Raw genomic sequence first — 16,716 nt, forward strand, 5'->3', positions numbered from 1 at the left:
GGGACTAGAGGCACACTGGTACGCTATCTCTTTCGCCCTCTTCTGGCAGTCCCAGTGTAGTTGGGATGCTGATGCGTTTACTGTCTGTTACTGTTTCAGGGTATCGTGTTGACTTTGTTTTCCAAATCTTTTCCTTGCTATGCAGCTTTAACTATTACATGTTGACCCAAATATGGATGGATAAGTGACCTTATTAATCCCCCGAAGTATGCCAGCATGTCCCCTTTCCTCTTTGAACCAGGGTGCAGTGCTATCCTAACTGCAAGCAGAAACAGCCGTAACCCTCAGATTCAAAGCTAGGAATCTTAAGTGTCTGATTTGTTTCCATTCTTTGTGGATGCTTTATATGACAGTTTGGAAAAAGGCGGATTCCTGGTCTAAGTGTCTATTAACGAGTAACAAATGTATTACTACTCATTCTTGATTTCTGATAATGCACATTATGTATTATAACAAAGATCCATGCTGCTGTGCTTGTTTCAACTTCTTGTATCACCAGAGTTAGGTTTCTTCTGACATAATGCATGCGTTTCCTTCAAGAAACTTGGGTATTCAGTCTATGTATATTTTAAGTTGATGACAGAACATTTCTCTAGGGGAAGCCACTATATGCTGTGGGATCCTCTGTGATACCAGAAGGTCAACTGTTTATAATGGTCACAGTGTAAATATTGTTCTTCTGACTTTCCAGCAGCAAGCATGTTAATCATCTGAGTAAAAGAAATTGTAGGCCATGATATGCCTCTCCATGAAAATGTTAACTCTTGCTAAATATTACAGATCAATGTCAAGGAAAATAACTGTAGGGTGTCTTTGTGTTTTTTTTTTTTTTCCCCCCACCACACGCACATCCTTCTCTTCTTTTCTGAACTATTCTCCTGTACCCCACTGGAAGGCGGTGTGGTTCTGCGCAGAACGTGCTGAGCCCGTTGCAGGTTCAGTGTGCTCTGTCAGCACAAGCTGTCCCTTACAGCAAATGGTAAGAGCCTTCCTCCACTGTGTAGGTGGAGAGGAGGGTGGTCCATGGGTTCAAAAATTCTGGAAGCTTTAGTTCAAATCAGATATATGTATTTTCCCTCCTTCTACTACAGGTCAGAGGGGATGGAAATCCTGCTTTTTGCTTTTGTGGCAACTAGAGGGCCCCATATTTTTTTTTAATAACACTTTCTCCCTTCCCTTTAATCTGGATGTGGGTGATATTCATGTTCTAATAGTTATTTGTGCTCAATATTTTCTAGTTTGAAGATCTGAACACAGTGGCTGAGTGTCTGTTTTCTTTGGTCAATGGTGATGATATGTTCGCAACATTTGCTCAAATCCAGCAGAAGAGCATGTTGGTGTGGTTGTTCAGTCGGTTATATCTGTACTCCTTCATTAGTCTGTTTATATACATGATCCTCAGCCTTTTCATTGCACTCATTACAGACTCCTATGACACCATAAAGGTAAATCAATAATTTTCCCATATACTTTTTTCTTCTAAACAGTTCTGCATTCATTATTGTTAACCAGTCAGCACCATAATGTCAGTGTTAATTATGGTGGATGATGAGAATATTAAAATCTTTCAGCTTAAAATCTGGAGGAGAAATTGGAAGGGTCACTGGGTGGTTATCCAAATGACTGTGACCGATAACTGACTTGGAAAATAATACTTAGTCTGGGTCCCTGTTTCGTATTTCCTATTACTTGACCTGCCTTGAAAAAGGTAATGGAAACATAACTTGCAGGTAATTGGAGGTTGGGTTAAAAGTCATATTTTAGATACAGTTGCACAGAGCTGGGTGAATCTTGTTTGGAGTGAATATTTCTTCTCATGGCACCAGATGCTGAAGTCAGGAGGGATTTGTCGCATCTCTTGAAGAAACATTTGACAGGAGTGTGGCTCAGGGCAAGCAGATAACTCAGCTTGTTTAGCTGTCTGGATTTGCTTAATGTGCCACTGGGAAATGTGTGATTATTAAGGAGTTTGTTCCAAAAAGCCTACTACTTCTCATTCAAGGTAACATTGTACCATCAGTTTCAGGTATAAACTGGATGAAAGTGAAATATTCCCAGTTTCCAGTAACTCCCTTGGTTCTTGTCCTCTGTTGCTGTCCCCCTTTGCGCTCCTGGTAGTGGCAGTATCAGTAGGAAGGAGAGGTGGAACAAATGCTCTTTAGCTCTTGTTGTTTTCTGCCTCTGTGCCAAGTAAACAGGACAGCAGGATAAGGCTGGTTCTTTTGCTTGGTCCGGAAGTTGTGGTCCACATGAGTTCTACTTTCTAAGCATCTCAAAATATGACTTACTGTCTGTACTCCTGAGCTTATTGAATGGTCTAAACAGAGGAATATTTACTTGTTACTCTTTTCTTTGAGGACTTCATGTGACTCAAAGGGGCGCCATTTCATTATGCTGAACTGGTGTTTTGCAGAGCACTTTCTCAGCATGAAAATTCTGAATATCTGCATTAGGGCATTTGGAACCTAGAGTTGGCGTTTCTAGTGAAAGTGAACCCAGCATGCCTCCAGCAAGCACAGTGGCTAATGTGAACAGGAGAGAATTAATGTCTGACTCAAGATCACTTGCTTGGTCCTACGGACAATAACAAAATGTAACAGGATCTGAACAGTACAAGGTTTATGTGAATTTCTAGTTGGTTCTGTTCCCCCAGCCATATATACATGGTATTTCTGGGATGAGATTGTGGCAGGCTGTTTTTTTTTTTCTTCTTACAGCAATAGTGAACACAGGTTTGGCTATCATAGTCTAGAGACACTTGATGCTGAATAATTTCTCATGTGTTGTAAATAAGATGCTTTATTTTTCAGAAATATCAACAAAGTGGGTTTCCAGTAACGGATCTACATGAATTTCTAAAAGAGTGTGGCAGTGTTGGCTATAGAAAAGAACAAGCTTCCATGCCGTTCATCTGCTGCTGTAGAAGGTCAGTATGGTAGCTTTAGTGAGTGTTAGTCTCGGAAGTGCATCAGTGCATGGCTGCTTATTAGAACACGCTGTTTCACAAACATTGGAACACACAGAAGTCTACCTGTCGAATATTTGGACTCTACTTCTCTTGTGTTTTACTTTAATATTAGATCTTTAATATGCTGATGGTGAAGTGGAGGTGATTCTGAGTTTAAATGCACCCTTCTAAGTGTTCTGCTCATACGAAAGCTACCATGCGGAAACTGAAGCTGTGGAGTATAACTTGGAACCGTCAGAGTCAGGAGCAAATTAAGCCTCTGCTGCTTAGGCCTTTATGAGTCTTTTGTTTCTAAGTTACTCTCCTACCAGGATAAGGTAGTAGCAGACAGCAAGAGAACGTGATTCAGTGATCCCAAAGCTATGTCATGTCTGAGGTAAACCAGCTCCAATATCATCTGTCAAAGTATTGGGAACACATTTCTAAATATCTGGTTGCCACTGACTTCAAGCCTCTGGAGGCCTTGGCGTTATCCTCCTTAAGCTGGTGTTGGTGAGACATGCAGATACCTTGCCTGATGCTTGCTCGCTTGGAAGTCTCTTTGAATTCTGTCTCCAAGAAAACCTAGCTAACCTTTGAATCCGTGCTGGAACTGAAGATGGGGATCTTGTCACTGTCACTGGGCAATCTAGGGTTATTCATGCTGGGATAAGGAATGACTGTGGACACAGTGTATGGGGGCCAGCTCATGGGAGGAGGAGTAGAGCTGAACGTGAACACTTGTTGAATCCCAACTGGTGTAACAAATCCTATTTTAGCACTAGGAGACTTGTCCTACTTACTTTGAGGCTTCTGTGAAATGCAGCTTTCTACTTTTGATATATGCTGGGAGACCAGAATCTCCTAGCCAGGAAGGAGTAAGTGAAATGATGTTGGGCGGCTATTCCAGCAGTTGCTGTGGGCGCTTGAAATCTAATTAGTACACGGGAACTCCAGCCAGGTACAGCATCAGGTTTCATATCCAAGTCAGCCCTGCAGCCTAAGAGATTCTTGTCTGCTTGAGTATAATAAATACGTTTTAGTGTAGTGTGCTGCAGTGTGTATCAAGAGCAGAAGCCTGGTAGCTGGAGTGAAAATCTGGGATTTTTGCTGCTATAACAGTCTTTGCTCGATTGCCTCATTCTAAGTGTTGCAAGCTGTGTGTGGAAATGAGAAAATACAAAACGAAAGGATCAAAAATCAGTTTTGTATAGACAAATGTTTCCTATTGCATTTCTTATTGAATGAAAATTCTGAAATTTTCTTTTACAGACAACAGAGCGATGACAACTTGATACTTATTAATTGATCCTGCACTGAAATTCATTACTTACAAATATGCTTTCTTTGCATATTTTATGGAGAAGAATAATTCTCCAAATAACAATGAAACCAACTACTGGACCTGCTTCCATGTGAACAGACTAATGTTACCTAATTAAGGTGTTGGGGAAGAAAAGCTGCTAATGTGACATCAGCTGGATGAATGCAATGAGAGCCCAGAAGCATCTTTGTTTGGAGGAAGGCTGTGAAGAACTTGGTATTCTTGCGCCAAGTTTGGTTATGTCAAAGGCGGCTGATCCTTGAGAAGTATCTGGGAGAGTTCTGTTTGCTAATCACCTCTAGGAAGAAGGAAAGTGGTCCTGAACCAAAAGTTCTTGTTAATAAGAAGAAATATGTGAAATGACACTTTAAAATTTCACTTTTTAAAAAATAAAAAGAATATTACAGCTCTCGGCAAGAAGAAGGGAGGAGTGTTTCACTTCACTTACTGAGGTGATGCATTAGCATTGAGACTAATTCCTACTTGGCACAACTCTTTCTTGAAATAAATTTATATAAAACTACAGAGCCCCACAAAAGTGCAAAATAATTGCTATTCTCCCTTTTGTATACCAGTTTTAACACAAGCTACTGTTAATTCACAATCTTTTAATAGCTTTACTAAAAACAAATATTTTTTTGTTCTTGTATTTTTTTTTTTTTCTTCTGAGAGTCTTCTCTATTATACCCACAACATCTGATGTATGTTGCACCCAGATTAAATTTACTACTTTAGCTATAGGTAAATACTTTACTGCGTTGTTGGAAACTTCTGTGGCAGGCATCATTTGAAAGATGAAGCATGAGAAGGTGTGTGTCTGTGTGTGTGTGTCATAGCCTAAAGGACAAATTCAGGCAAAAACAGTGCTGTGGAGCTGACTTGCCTAATTACTTCTATTTCAAGTACATGTTAAATGGAAGAAAACACTTTTAACAGACTCAGGCATTTGGCTTGTTCAGGCTGCATATTGGTGAATTTCTTGGTATATTTACAGATTACTATCCTAAATAATTTTTTTCTTCCTCTCTCTCTGACATTCTCTTTATAAAGCAAGATTCAGATTGCAAGTGTGATCTGGAATGTTCTCTCTGTATGAGTAACTTGGCGTAAGAAGGGAGTGATGCAAAAAAGTCTTGTACAAGATCCTGACTTATTGACAGCTGCTGTTATAGGGTACTCATACTCAAAATACTGTATGCTATTCCCCCCCCCCACCTTTATTGCTTGCCTGCACAGCAGAGCACGGTGAACGTACATCCTTGTCCACAAACTTGAGTTCGGGTCTTCCCATTCGGTCAGTGGGGATCCTCACTGCATGCCTGAGACCACCCTCGGCTGAGGAGGCGGTAGTAGCTAACCCAGCAGGGGCAGCGCTCCTGGACGTACCCATGGAGCTGCCATAGCTTGGCTTTGTGCTGGCTCTTCCAGGCTCTTAGGAGAGCATGTTGATGACTTGAAGATAACGTTAATGAAGACAACACAATTTCTGACGTCTACTGTGGCTAAAAGACAGATCAGAACCATCTGAAGATACCTGTTACTGAAGGCAGCTGTTGCTACCTGAGCTGGACTGAAGTAATGCTAAAAATCATAACAGAACAGGTCTGTCCTAGGACAACTTACCTTAATTCTGTGTGCTCTATTTTTGCTATGTGTCACTATCTTTGTACTTCTCATCTCTTTTTCTGCCCTGCTCTCACTAGCTTGTCCAGGGTGTCCATTAGTGTGCCATGGCTCCTTGTTCTCTTCAGATCTCTCTTGTCATCAGTATAAAACGTGAGCACTAGGTAATAGAATAAAGCATAGATCCCCAAAACACCGTAAGGGTGGGGAGAGACCTCTTCTATATTGACAACTATGCTCCTGCTTCAGAGGCATGAATCACCCACATTCAGTTTTTGTTTCTCCTCAAGAGTGCCTCAGAGGGAGGAGCCACTGTGGTTGACTGGGATGGTTACTTGTAGTAAAGCAGAGTTGGATTGAAAAGGTGAGGTTGTTGAACCAATTTATCTGCTTGCATTTTATACTTCAGTGTGATTGATTTGTGTTTTGAAAAGTAAAGTTTTGGGGAATGTTTTTGGTTGAAGGAGGAGAGGTGATGGAGAGAAGCTGACAAGTGCCTCTGCCTTGCCCTGGATGTTTTAAAATCAGTTGGGTGTAGTTATCTTGAAGTCTGGCAGGAAGAGTCTCAGAGGGCACTGGGAAACTTTGAAAATGATAACATAACCCTAATGTAGGCAAAACAGTAACGAGTCTCTGACTGTCATTTAAGAGCCCTAATTAGAATTTGGAAACCCTATGCTGTGCTATTTCTGAGCGGCCAAGAGAGCAAAATCGGCTGTTCAGAAGGGAAAGGCTTGCTAACAGCATAGTCTGAAGCTTCTGTTCTTGTTCATGCTTGTTTACCTGCAGTAGGTCAAGCCCTAGGTATAAAAAGCCTGACTTGCTGCCCTTGAGCAGAATTATTAAAAGCTCATGCTTGTATTTCACTAACACCTTCAGTAGTGATGCTTTGAAGCCTGTAACGGACAGACATTGTTCTTGCCTTTAGAAGCATCCATCCTAGCTGTAGTGATCTCAATGCTAATCAGCTCTGAGCTGTGAAGACGCAACATTTGGTTGTAGTGTAGACCTGGCCTGACTTTCATATGAAAGGCAAGAGGGAATTAATTATGGTTCTTGATCTGTGTTCAAATAAATGCTTTTCTAAAGGACAGAAGCAAAATATGCTAGACTTCTTTTTCTTCTTCCTGTTTGGGGTACTAAAGAGGGGATACATGGGCAAAACCAGTGCTGAATTTGCACCTTTTTTGGTAGGCTGAAAAAGCTTATTTTATAGGTCTGTCTTTGTTCTCTGCCTCCCCCAGAGGATGCTTAAAGAAGAGAAGTTAATAGCTTGGCGGTTTCTCTAGCAGTGTTTCTGGCTAGCAGGTAAGAGCAGTGGTAACTGAGCTCCAGGAAAATGTAGTAACTGTAATTCAAATCCCTCCCCCCGTATTTACTTTCCTGAAAAAATACTCTTTGTGTTGTAAATAAATGCCATTTTGTCTTGCTTGGGCTGCAGCTAGATGTCTGGAAGAAACAGTTTTCATGTAAGTATTTGCATTCATCTGGTCTCTGTGAGCATCCATGTTTCTATTGCTGAAGTGTCTTTGGGGTGCGCAGCCTTCTCCCTGTCCTAGTTTGAGCAATGCCTTGCTGTGGCCTCAGCTGCCTCCACAGCTTGTGGGTCCTGCTGCATTACAAATGAGGACAAAAATTAAATTGCTCCCAATAACAAAGACTTTGTGTTGTTAGCAAAGATCTTGTTATGTCTTTCACCAAACAGATGCTAATTGCCTGATTCAGAATAGAAGTTTACCGTGTTCCACTCTTGAACAGAAAAATCAGTTTTTCTGCTAATGTTAACATGTGGAATTTGTTAGGATCTTCTAATGTATGCTTTGGGGCCCTGGAGAATCGAAGTGCTCTTCTGCAAACTACAGGAGTGATGAGCATTAATTGATTACTAGCTGAGTTTCTTGGCCCACACAGTGTGAGATCTTGACTTCTGTCACATATAAAATGCTGTTGTTTTCCATATTTGTTGCCATTTTACCAATAGCTTTTTGGAAGGTCTCTTCCCTTCTCAATTCAAATAGTTCCCCAGTAAACAAGACAACAATCCAGCATGTCTAAAAATGAATTGTATTATCCTCACTGAACTACCTTCTGTCAGTACTCATGGAAATTGTAGGTTAGAGACTTGAACCTGGGGAAAAATAGATCCAATTCACGTTATGTTAGAGGCTGAGCTTGCATATAACGTGTCCCAGTATGCGTTGCCCTAAGGGGGCATGCAGATACATTGGGTAATACATACCTCAAAGGGCTCTGGCTCGAGCGTGCAAGTCCTGCATCTCTTGTGATCTGTGAGATGTCGTGCATGTGTCTTCTGAACTGCACATACCCAACTGAGGTTGGGCAAGTTGGCAAGGCTTGGATTTTTTTCTTGGTAATTTTTTGCACTATTGCCTGAGATAGGATAGCACGCTGTGAATGTATAAAAACAGTAGAGGTTCTGGAGTGCATGAACCCTTAGCTGCTTTATTTGGGCCAGACAGTGATCAAAGCGTGTATGATGTGGTCTGGAAGGGCTGGAAGCCGGTGAGCATTGCTGTGGTTAGAGCTCTGCAGACAGTGTGGTGACACAGAACTGCTCTCCCATACGTCAGGTCTATGTTACGGGCAGGTGCTGGCACAGACAAAGCCCTTCATCAGTAAATAGGCCAGTTCTTTCCTTCATCTATGATCCAGTGATTCTTGTGCAGAATTGATCTCCGCTGAGCACAAAGGCACTTCAGCGTGTTTCTGAAAGCAAAATTTGGCCTTCAGTGTTGTCGTAGGCCAGCCAGTCCTGCAGTTCACTGAAAAACAAAGGTTTGGACAGGATGCTTGAGCTTCACTTTGCTCCAAACAGCCTTCAAAGCATCAGATGATTTCTCAGACATATTAACTGTAGGATCTTTCCCTTCTTTGCGAGTTGTGAGTAAACACTTTCCTTTTGCAAAGATTTTCTCTGCATTTTAGCAGTAGCTTGCAACAAGCTCATCACCTTCTGAGGTCTAGCAACTGTATTCCCTAAAGCACACGAGGAACGTCCTGTTCCTAGCGTGAGGAGCCCCCGGGCTCTGACTCAGGCTGCTTCTTTCCTATTTAGTAGGATGTTGACTGTGATCTGCCAAAGCCACAGCTCAGATAAATATTTATTTGTTTGTGAAAGATCCTCAGGGAATGAAGGGAAGTGTCATCCTAAGGGATGTAGAAAATACTAATAATTTCTATTGCATTTTAGACTTAATCTCTGTAATGGAATCATAAAGCTTTTTTGTCCAGTATTGATTTTATTTCTTCATTATTTTTATTATCATATGAGCTACGTGCTAGGCAGGCTACTGTTTGAGCCCTACCATATTAGAGCAGGTCACTAATGTATTGTATTGAAACCAATTTGTGTCTTTACCTTCTGTCTCTTGCTGTTGGAAGAAAAATAAATTGCTCTTGATTAATAAGGAGCTAGTTGCTGGAGCTCTTCATTGGCTCTCTACTCCTTGGAGGTTAAACTTAACAGGAAATCTAGCATATGTTAACTCTTAATTCTGTGCATTAATACAGACTTGAATATAGTAGCTGGTTGATAGGTGATAATGCTCTGAGTGCTAAGGAGGTGATGCACAGTAATGGAAGCAGGACTGTAACATAACCTTTTGCAATCTCCTGAAAATGGGCTCTTGCTTTCAGTGGTCTTGTTTTCTGGGAATAAAAAGTTCTTGCTCATTGCTTATAGGACTAAACAAATGAAGGAGAGAAATAGATGGAGAGGCAGTGGGAAGGCTGTCCTAGGAAGAAAAGGCCAGGAAGGAGAAGACTGCTTCCTGAGCCATCTTTGGAGGTGAGCATTGAAATGGGGGGATGGGGTGGGTAAGAGCTGCCTGAAAGACTTTGGGCTCTTATTCTGGGGCCTTCCATTTATGCCTAAGATGGGAAGACGCCACTGAAGCGGAGGGCTGTGTGTGGTATTTCGTATGTAATGGTAATAAAGCGTAGGACTCCATCTAATCTTTATAACGCTCTGTAGGTTTTGTGCTGTAGTCATCACCAGGACTTGCGAGAAGAGAGACTTTCTGCTGAGATTTTCCTTCGTCGGTTGTACGCCAGCTCTGTGAAACGACATGTGAGTAGCTCTGTACACCTCAGATTTCCACTGGTCTGAGTAAATCACTTGGGCAATGATGGGATAGATTCAGGGGATCTGTCACGATGCTTGGATAAACCTCATCCTGCACCACCTTCTCCACTTGAGTTTGTCCTGTCCTTCACAGCAAAGCTCTCTGTATGAGGTCCTGCTGTTTGGAGCTGGACATGAGCCTCTAGGTTTCTGTATCGCAGGCTGGTTTTTACTGTGTTTTACTGTGGGAGAAGCGGCACACTGTACTGGGCTGGATATGCTCACACAGCTGTTGCTGTTCTAGTTTATTTGGGTTTTGCTTTTGTTTCTTCCAAACCACGGATGTTGTTCGTTTCCAGGGATCTTCTTACGGGCTTTTCAGGAAGCACAGCCCTTTTGACTCCTGCCCCTCTGTCCTTAAAGGTTTGCCTCGGCATTACCCACGCCTTGGGAGAGCCCTGGGAGACCTTCGCACCTGGAAGAAAACAAACTCGTCAAGGAAAAAAAAAAAAAAACTTGTTTCCCCCTTGTTTATGTTTATTTCTGTGCAGGCTGCAGGCGCAGTGCTCGCGTCCCGGCGGGCAGGGCGGTGCAGTCGGGCGCGTTGCCGTCGCCGCGCGGGGCAGCGGGGGCCCCGGCCCGGCCCGGCCGGGCGAACCCCGGGCGGCGCCGGAGGGGTTAAGGCGGCGCGGGGCGGGGCGGGGAGCGGCGCGGAGCGGAGCGGGGCGGCGCGGGGCGGCGGGGCCGCTGTGCGCGGCGCGGCGCTGCGCGGCGGCGGCGGCGGGCGCGGCGCCTCCGGCAGCGGCGGTGAGTGAGGCCGGGCGGGCGGCGGCGGCGGCTCGCCAGAAGCCTCCGGCCGGTGATGGAAGTGCCTGTATCGCAGGCTTAACGCGCGGCTCTGCGACTGACTTCTTCTTGTGTGTGTGTTCTTTTCCCCCTCCCTCTATCAAGCAATCCAAAACCCTCTGCAGTTTTGCCTAGAACTTTTTTCCCGTGAATGCTTGAACGCCCGTCGGGAGGTCGGGTCGCGTCCCCTTGCTGCTGAACGGAAAGCCGGGTCGCGCTCGGGTCTCCCGGGGAGCCGCTCTGCAGCAGCAAGTGCGCCCGCGCCGCTCTGAGCTGAGGCGTAGCCCCAGCGCGGAGAGGTGCTGCGCCTCGGCGCGCCCCGCTGCCCGGCCGTGCGTGTGTGTGTGCGCCTAGGTCAGATACACACGCGCGCGCTCACACGCACATACATGTAGGAAACAGCTATGTTTGGGGCTTTTTTGCACGTCTTTGGATTTGTATGTGCATTTACTACCAGTGCCTCAGCAGGACTATGTGGTGCTTTGGCATAGATGGATCCCTTGATTAAGTTATTCATAAGGTATGGCCTTAATCTGTGCAATGCATCGAAAAGTAGCGATGATATTATTTTGCATGATATCTTCTGATAGTTTTTTTTCTTTAAGGAAAACAAAATGCACTTTATCTTTTTTTTTTTTAATTGCTAGAGATCACCTAGGTAGGTCTATTCTCCTTTCTGCTGTAATATAAATCTAGAAAAAGACACTTCTTACAAATAGTTAACATGGATTGCTGTAGCTTGATCCTTTAAGCTGTGCGGAGTATGCGATTGCTTGTGATCTCCTGAGTAGTGTACCAGGAAGTACAATGCAACAAAACCAGTTACATGGTGAAAAATCTGATAATCACTAACTTTATCTGTGTAGTGAAAATGAATTAAAATAACTAAAAAAAAATTTTTTTTTGCACAATCAGAAAGGGTGCAACTCTTACCAGCACTTAGAGCTTCAAGGTGTGTGTGTATGTTGGCCCCCCCACCCCACCCCCCCGGGGTGCCAGACTATAGCTTCAGACCAATTGTACTGATCGTATCCTCCTGTGCCACTACTACTGTTAACCGTTTCAGAACATCCTCCAGCATCGTCTTTGTTATCAGCTAATGGAAAAAAGTTTAAGTATAAGGCTTGACACCAAAAAATAGACATATTTCACAGAAGCGATTTCATAGGAATTTGATCTAAAAGACTGACACGATGGGAAGAGCACTACTGCTGTGATGTTAATTCCCCTTCCCTGTGTCTAGCAGGGAATATTTCTTGGAGCCCACCTTTTCTGCCACTTCGCTGAAATGTACGCTTGCAAACCAGGGCTCTGGATTTGTTAACAAATCATATAAATAGGTACCTTTTTTAATCAGAAGTGGCGAGACTTAGGCCTTCATCAGCTAGCTCCTGAAAACAAAAAAAATAAAGAAAAGTTCGCTTGGTGGTGAACGTACTGAGTCTTTGTTTCTGTTCCATGTTTTGCAAAATCTTGCTGATTTATCAAATTATAAAATGGATCTTTTAGTCATTCATGACTTGATTTGAAAGTTCTGAAGAAAAACTTAATTCAGAAGCAGAACAGGTATCTTCTTGCAGGCATGTTTTACAGTGTAAAGGCTACGTGAATGGCTTTTAAATATTTTAAATACTGTGTCTGTTTCTGCATTATAGGATGACCTGCCAGCTCCTTCCAGAACCACACTTAAAGGAGACTCTAAATGAAAGCTTTGCAGTGAAGTTTTTATTTTGGACTCCGTATATAGATTTAGTAAACCATAATTTCAGAAGGTCTTAAATTACCAAAGTCTGAAGTCTAAACTTGTGGTGACTAGCGAGTTACTTAGTATCTGCCCTGAACAACATTTTGTAGTGGATCGGTGCTTTAAAAAGCAATTTGGTGTAACAGGTTAGCTTTGTACTGAAAGGATTTTGGGAATTGGAGCCTGAGCTTTGTGATAACTTAGCCTAGGTGTCCCTGCGTTTCCGTGCCTCGCAGCCCAAGTGCCTGTGCTGGTCTGCGGTGACTCAGAGGAACAGCACTGTCACATATGTGCACGGGGTGACACTGCTGCGTCCAACTAGTGATTTGTCTCTTATCGGCCTTTACGCGCCCAGTGCTGTGGCCTGTGGCTGGCAGTACTAGTTCTTGTCTTGGCAGTTTCAATATTCAGTTTTGAGGTTCTAAATCTTTGGTAGACTTAATGCTTTTCTTAAGACCCTTTGTTTGCACCGCGTACCCTGGATACAACATGAGGTTGCTGGATAATAATAAAACCTCAGATGTTTCTAGCAGCAATCTATATGAATCGCTGAAGATATTAATTTGAGGATGAATGATTTATACTTCTCAGAAATGTGACCTACGTATAAAATCATCTTGATTTCCTTCACTCTTCTCCCCGCTTCCCTTTTTAGCCCAAACTGATACCATTAAAACGAACTATTACTGAAAATGATCAGAACTGTGGTGGAAATTTGACTGTTACTGTACTTACTATGATGTTAACGTTATGTAGATGAAGAAGGATTGAAGTGGAAAGAGATGTGGCACTCTGTCCCCCTTATTCTAAAAGGGGTTGAAGACTAAGATGATAAGATAATGCTGCTTGCGCATGCATACTTGGTTTGTGTTCACAATCAATTATCTGAAATCAGGAATACTTAAATTACCAAAAAAAAAAAAAAAGAAAAAGCCAAAAAGCCAAAACCTGCCAGAAGTGGATTTCCCTGGTAATGAATAGATCTTCTGGACTCAGCAGCCTACTCATTACACGTTAAATAATTTTTTTTACAATGATTTTTTCTAATTTATGTAGATGAATTAAAAAAAAAAAAAGAAGCTTTTAAAGTCTGTTCTTCATTTCTTGAAAAGTGGACTATGTAACATGCTGTTCCAAGTACAGGTAGTGCCCATAGAATTTCCTTGGTTAACAAAAAACGCAAAACTGTTACTTCTGAGATAATTTTTCTCTGTAAATCCTGCTCAACAAATGTCTTGTCAGCTTGTATTACATCCTCTAGTGATATCAGATAAAAAAGGCTATATTTTAGATCCGGAGATATTTGGAGGCAGCTTTCTGCCTCAGAAACTAATCTGATTCTAAGAACGGGGATTTAGAGAAATAAATTGAAAGGAAGTTTCTCACCAAAATGATTTTTGTGTAATATCAATTAACTCTTAAAGACAATTGAAAGTAAACCAGAGTGCTTACCTCATAAAATTCCTTCTTACAGTTACATATTAACATTTCTGGCTTCTGCTGGGTTACACACCCTTTTCTGCATTGGTATTTCTTTTTTTATTTTTATTTTATTTATTTATTTATTTTAAGCTGAAGTAATCTGAATGAGTTTCTTGGGTTGCTGTGCGGTCATTTGGCTGTGGTGTTCTCCATGGCCTTGCGTGTATTCAGGGTGTGGAGGAGAACAAGTGACCAATTCCTTTTCTGACCTGGTACTACCTGTACGTATAGCTTGGCCGAGGGGCACCCTACTTTCTTTCCTCTTCCCAGGCTCCTCTCCTTGGAACGAGGTGTGAGAGAGCTTTTCAGTAACTTGAAAAATAAAAGGACTTTGTCACCGGTCACCTATCCAGAACAAAAAAGGGGCTGAAGGTGTTCTTGCCTGCCTGTAGACCAGGTTACAGGCCAGCGAGAGCGCTTCTTCGGGGCCCCCTTGCCGGCGGGTTGCTAAGGGCATGGTGTGGAGGCGTTCGGACAGTCCTTCAGCAGGACTGTTTCAAGGGCCATCTTTGCCTTTTTTCTAAAACTTATCCGTCGCAATATTTGTAGATGGGCAGTTGCTGCTGCTGAACTCTTCTCCGCAGTAACAGTTTGAACGCAGGACCCAAAGGCAGGTGACTTCAGGTGACTCTCCTCCTTGCCCTGCCGCCCCTGCCCGGGCTAAGTCAGTGCAATAAACTGCTTTCTGAAGAGCGTTTATTTATTTATTTTAATAACTCTCCAAGTATCTTGCAGAGGTCTGCATCGAAAACCTCTTTGCTAATGGAAAACCGGAGGGAGGTTAAGCGCTGCAGCGGGGGCTGCGGCCTGCCCGCGTCGCAGGCGAAGGACCCCGCGCCCCTCTCGCTCGCCCGCCGTCACACAGGCGCACCCGCGCCCCCTCCTCCTCCTTCGCCTCCTCCCCGGCGGCGCCGGGGCCTAGCCCGGACGCTCAACTCCTCCGAATTTCTGTCCCGAGGTCCCTGAGCGGCTCCGGGGGCTGCCGCCGGGCAGCGGCCGGGCGCCTGCCGGGGGAGCGCTGCCTCCTGCCCCGCGGCAGGGCCGCGCCGCCGGGCGCTCGGCCTGCGCCTGCCCGGCCCCCTCAGGCGGCGCTGGGGCACAAGCCGCCGCGCGTCGTAAAATTCACGCCAGCTTTTCAATAAAGCGGTGGCAAACGCGTTGGGACAGCTGGGTTTTAACGGGCGGGAAACACTGTTTTGAGTTGTCCTTCAGAACTGTCTGCATGAATAATGAATGATCTGCTTGAAAGGGATTTATAGGCTGAATTAATTTTGAATGAAAGTGACTTAAACTGTGATTAAAATCATCTCTTGAATCAGCAAAATCCTTGATTTAAATAACTGATGTTAACTTTTATTGTAAGTTTTTTTTTTTTTTTTCTGGTCACTTTCTTAAAGTAAACTAGATTCTAATTGGATTTAACTAGGTGATTTATTTCAGTAATCCTTTTTTTAGGTAGCTAGTGTAATATGGTACTTTATACACGCGTGCAATTTCTTGACTTTTGAGAAAGATGAAGTATATCGTGCAACTTGAAACAAGCAACATAGATTTGAATTGATTTTAAACTTCTTTGTATAATCTGTCTTTAAGACAACAGTACTCGTAATAGGCAGAATTGGGAAGAATTCTTACTGCATGTTTTCACATTTGAAACCAAATCCTACAAAATTAACAGAACCAACAGTTCAGTTTGGAACAGTTGATTTCTCCCACTCAAAGCGTATGTTTACTCAGAGTGGTAGAAGACTTTCCAGTCCCTCAGTTTCTGATATTTGTAGCCACAATTGGTTGAACTGAAGCAATTAAATAGATTGACGTGAGGAATGAGCTTTTTGACAAATGTGTACTCTCTGCCCTTGAAAGTTTTGATGTCTTTGCTTGAGAGTGACTTAAAGCAAGCTAGTAGCTTAACCCTTCTGTAGAATATGCAATATATGGCTACTGCCTTTAAAGTTGGAGAGGGAGTTGGGACCCTATATGGAGGTTTATAAAATCCTGAGCAGCACAGAGGAGGTACATAGGGATTGATTGATTGCTGACTTTTCTAGTAAAAGAGCTAGAGGTATCAAATTAGGGAGAGCCGCTTTCAAAACAAAAGATGATGGTTCCTCATGAAGCGAGTCGTCGAACTGGGGAGCTCTGCTCCAGCAAGCTGTGGATGGTGGAGGCTTGCACTGGCTTGAGCCTGGATAAGTTCATAGAAATCTTCTCACTTTTAAACACATAGCGAACACCTGGCTCAGGAATCGCGTTGGCTGAGAATATGTAGGCTGAGAGAATACCGGGGGAGGCATCTCCTGTTCTTGGGTTTGTCCCCGGGCCGTGTGTCTCTGGCCCCTTTTTCAGAGACAGTATCTCATCTCTATAAGACTGTCTCTCTAAGACTGATCTGACTAATATAGCTGTTTTGCTACTTTAGCGTCTGTTATTTTTAAAGCTTTGACAAACAATACTGTGCCTCAATTTTCAAAGTTGTTTAAAAGTATTTAGCACTTGCAATATCATCTAAGATTTCTTTTTCTTCTTTTTAAGGTTAAACCTGTCTTGATTCAGATAAACATCTCCAGTTTGGCTGCAGAAGAGAAGACCTGGAAATAAACTCGTGAAATGTGTTAAACTGTGCCATGCCAGGAAACGTGGATATTGTGTCGCACATCTCTCCT

General features: G+C 43.1%; 1 protein-coding gene across 22 annotated transcripts in view; it reads left to right on the forward strand.

Moving 5' to 3' along the window:
• The window catches only part of MCOLN2 (mucolipin TRP cation channel 2), a 33,997-nt gene extending 17,322 nt beyond the window's left edge, over nt 1–16,675 (forward strand). For 13 of the 22 annotated variants that reach the window (XM_068952648.1, XM_068952640.1, XM_068952645.1 and 10 more), the window contains 3 exons: nt 1,239–1,445; nt 2,811–2,926; nt 4,220–4,902. In XM_068952648.1, coding sequence (XP_068808749.1) covers nt 1,239–1,445; nt 2,811–2,926; nt 4,220–4,256 — 360 coding nt within the window. In that variant the 3' untranslated portion in view covers nt 4,257–4,902. Of the gene's footprint in view, nt 1–1,238; nt 1,446–2,810; nt 2,927–4,219; nt 4,903–5,699; nt 6,259–7,138; nt 7,203–9,597; nt 9,703–9,888; nt 9,985–10,337; nt 10,511–16,585 lie in introns of those variants that run through there. The other 9 variants (XR_011142569.1, XR_011142575.1, XR_011142570.1 and 6 more) reach the window with 7 other exon arrangements.
• Nucleotides 16,676–16,716: the final 41 nt, after the last annotated feature.

The sequence above is a fragment of the Struthio camelus genome, chromosome 8 (genome assembly GCF_040807025.1).
Source record: "Struthio camelus isolate bStrCam1 chromosome 8, bStrCam1.hap1, whole genome shotgun sequence".
Lineage (NCBI taxonomy): Eukaryota > Metazoa > Chordata > Aves > Struthioniformes > Struthionidae > Struthio > Struthio camelus.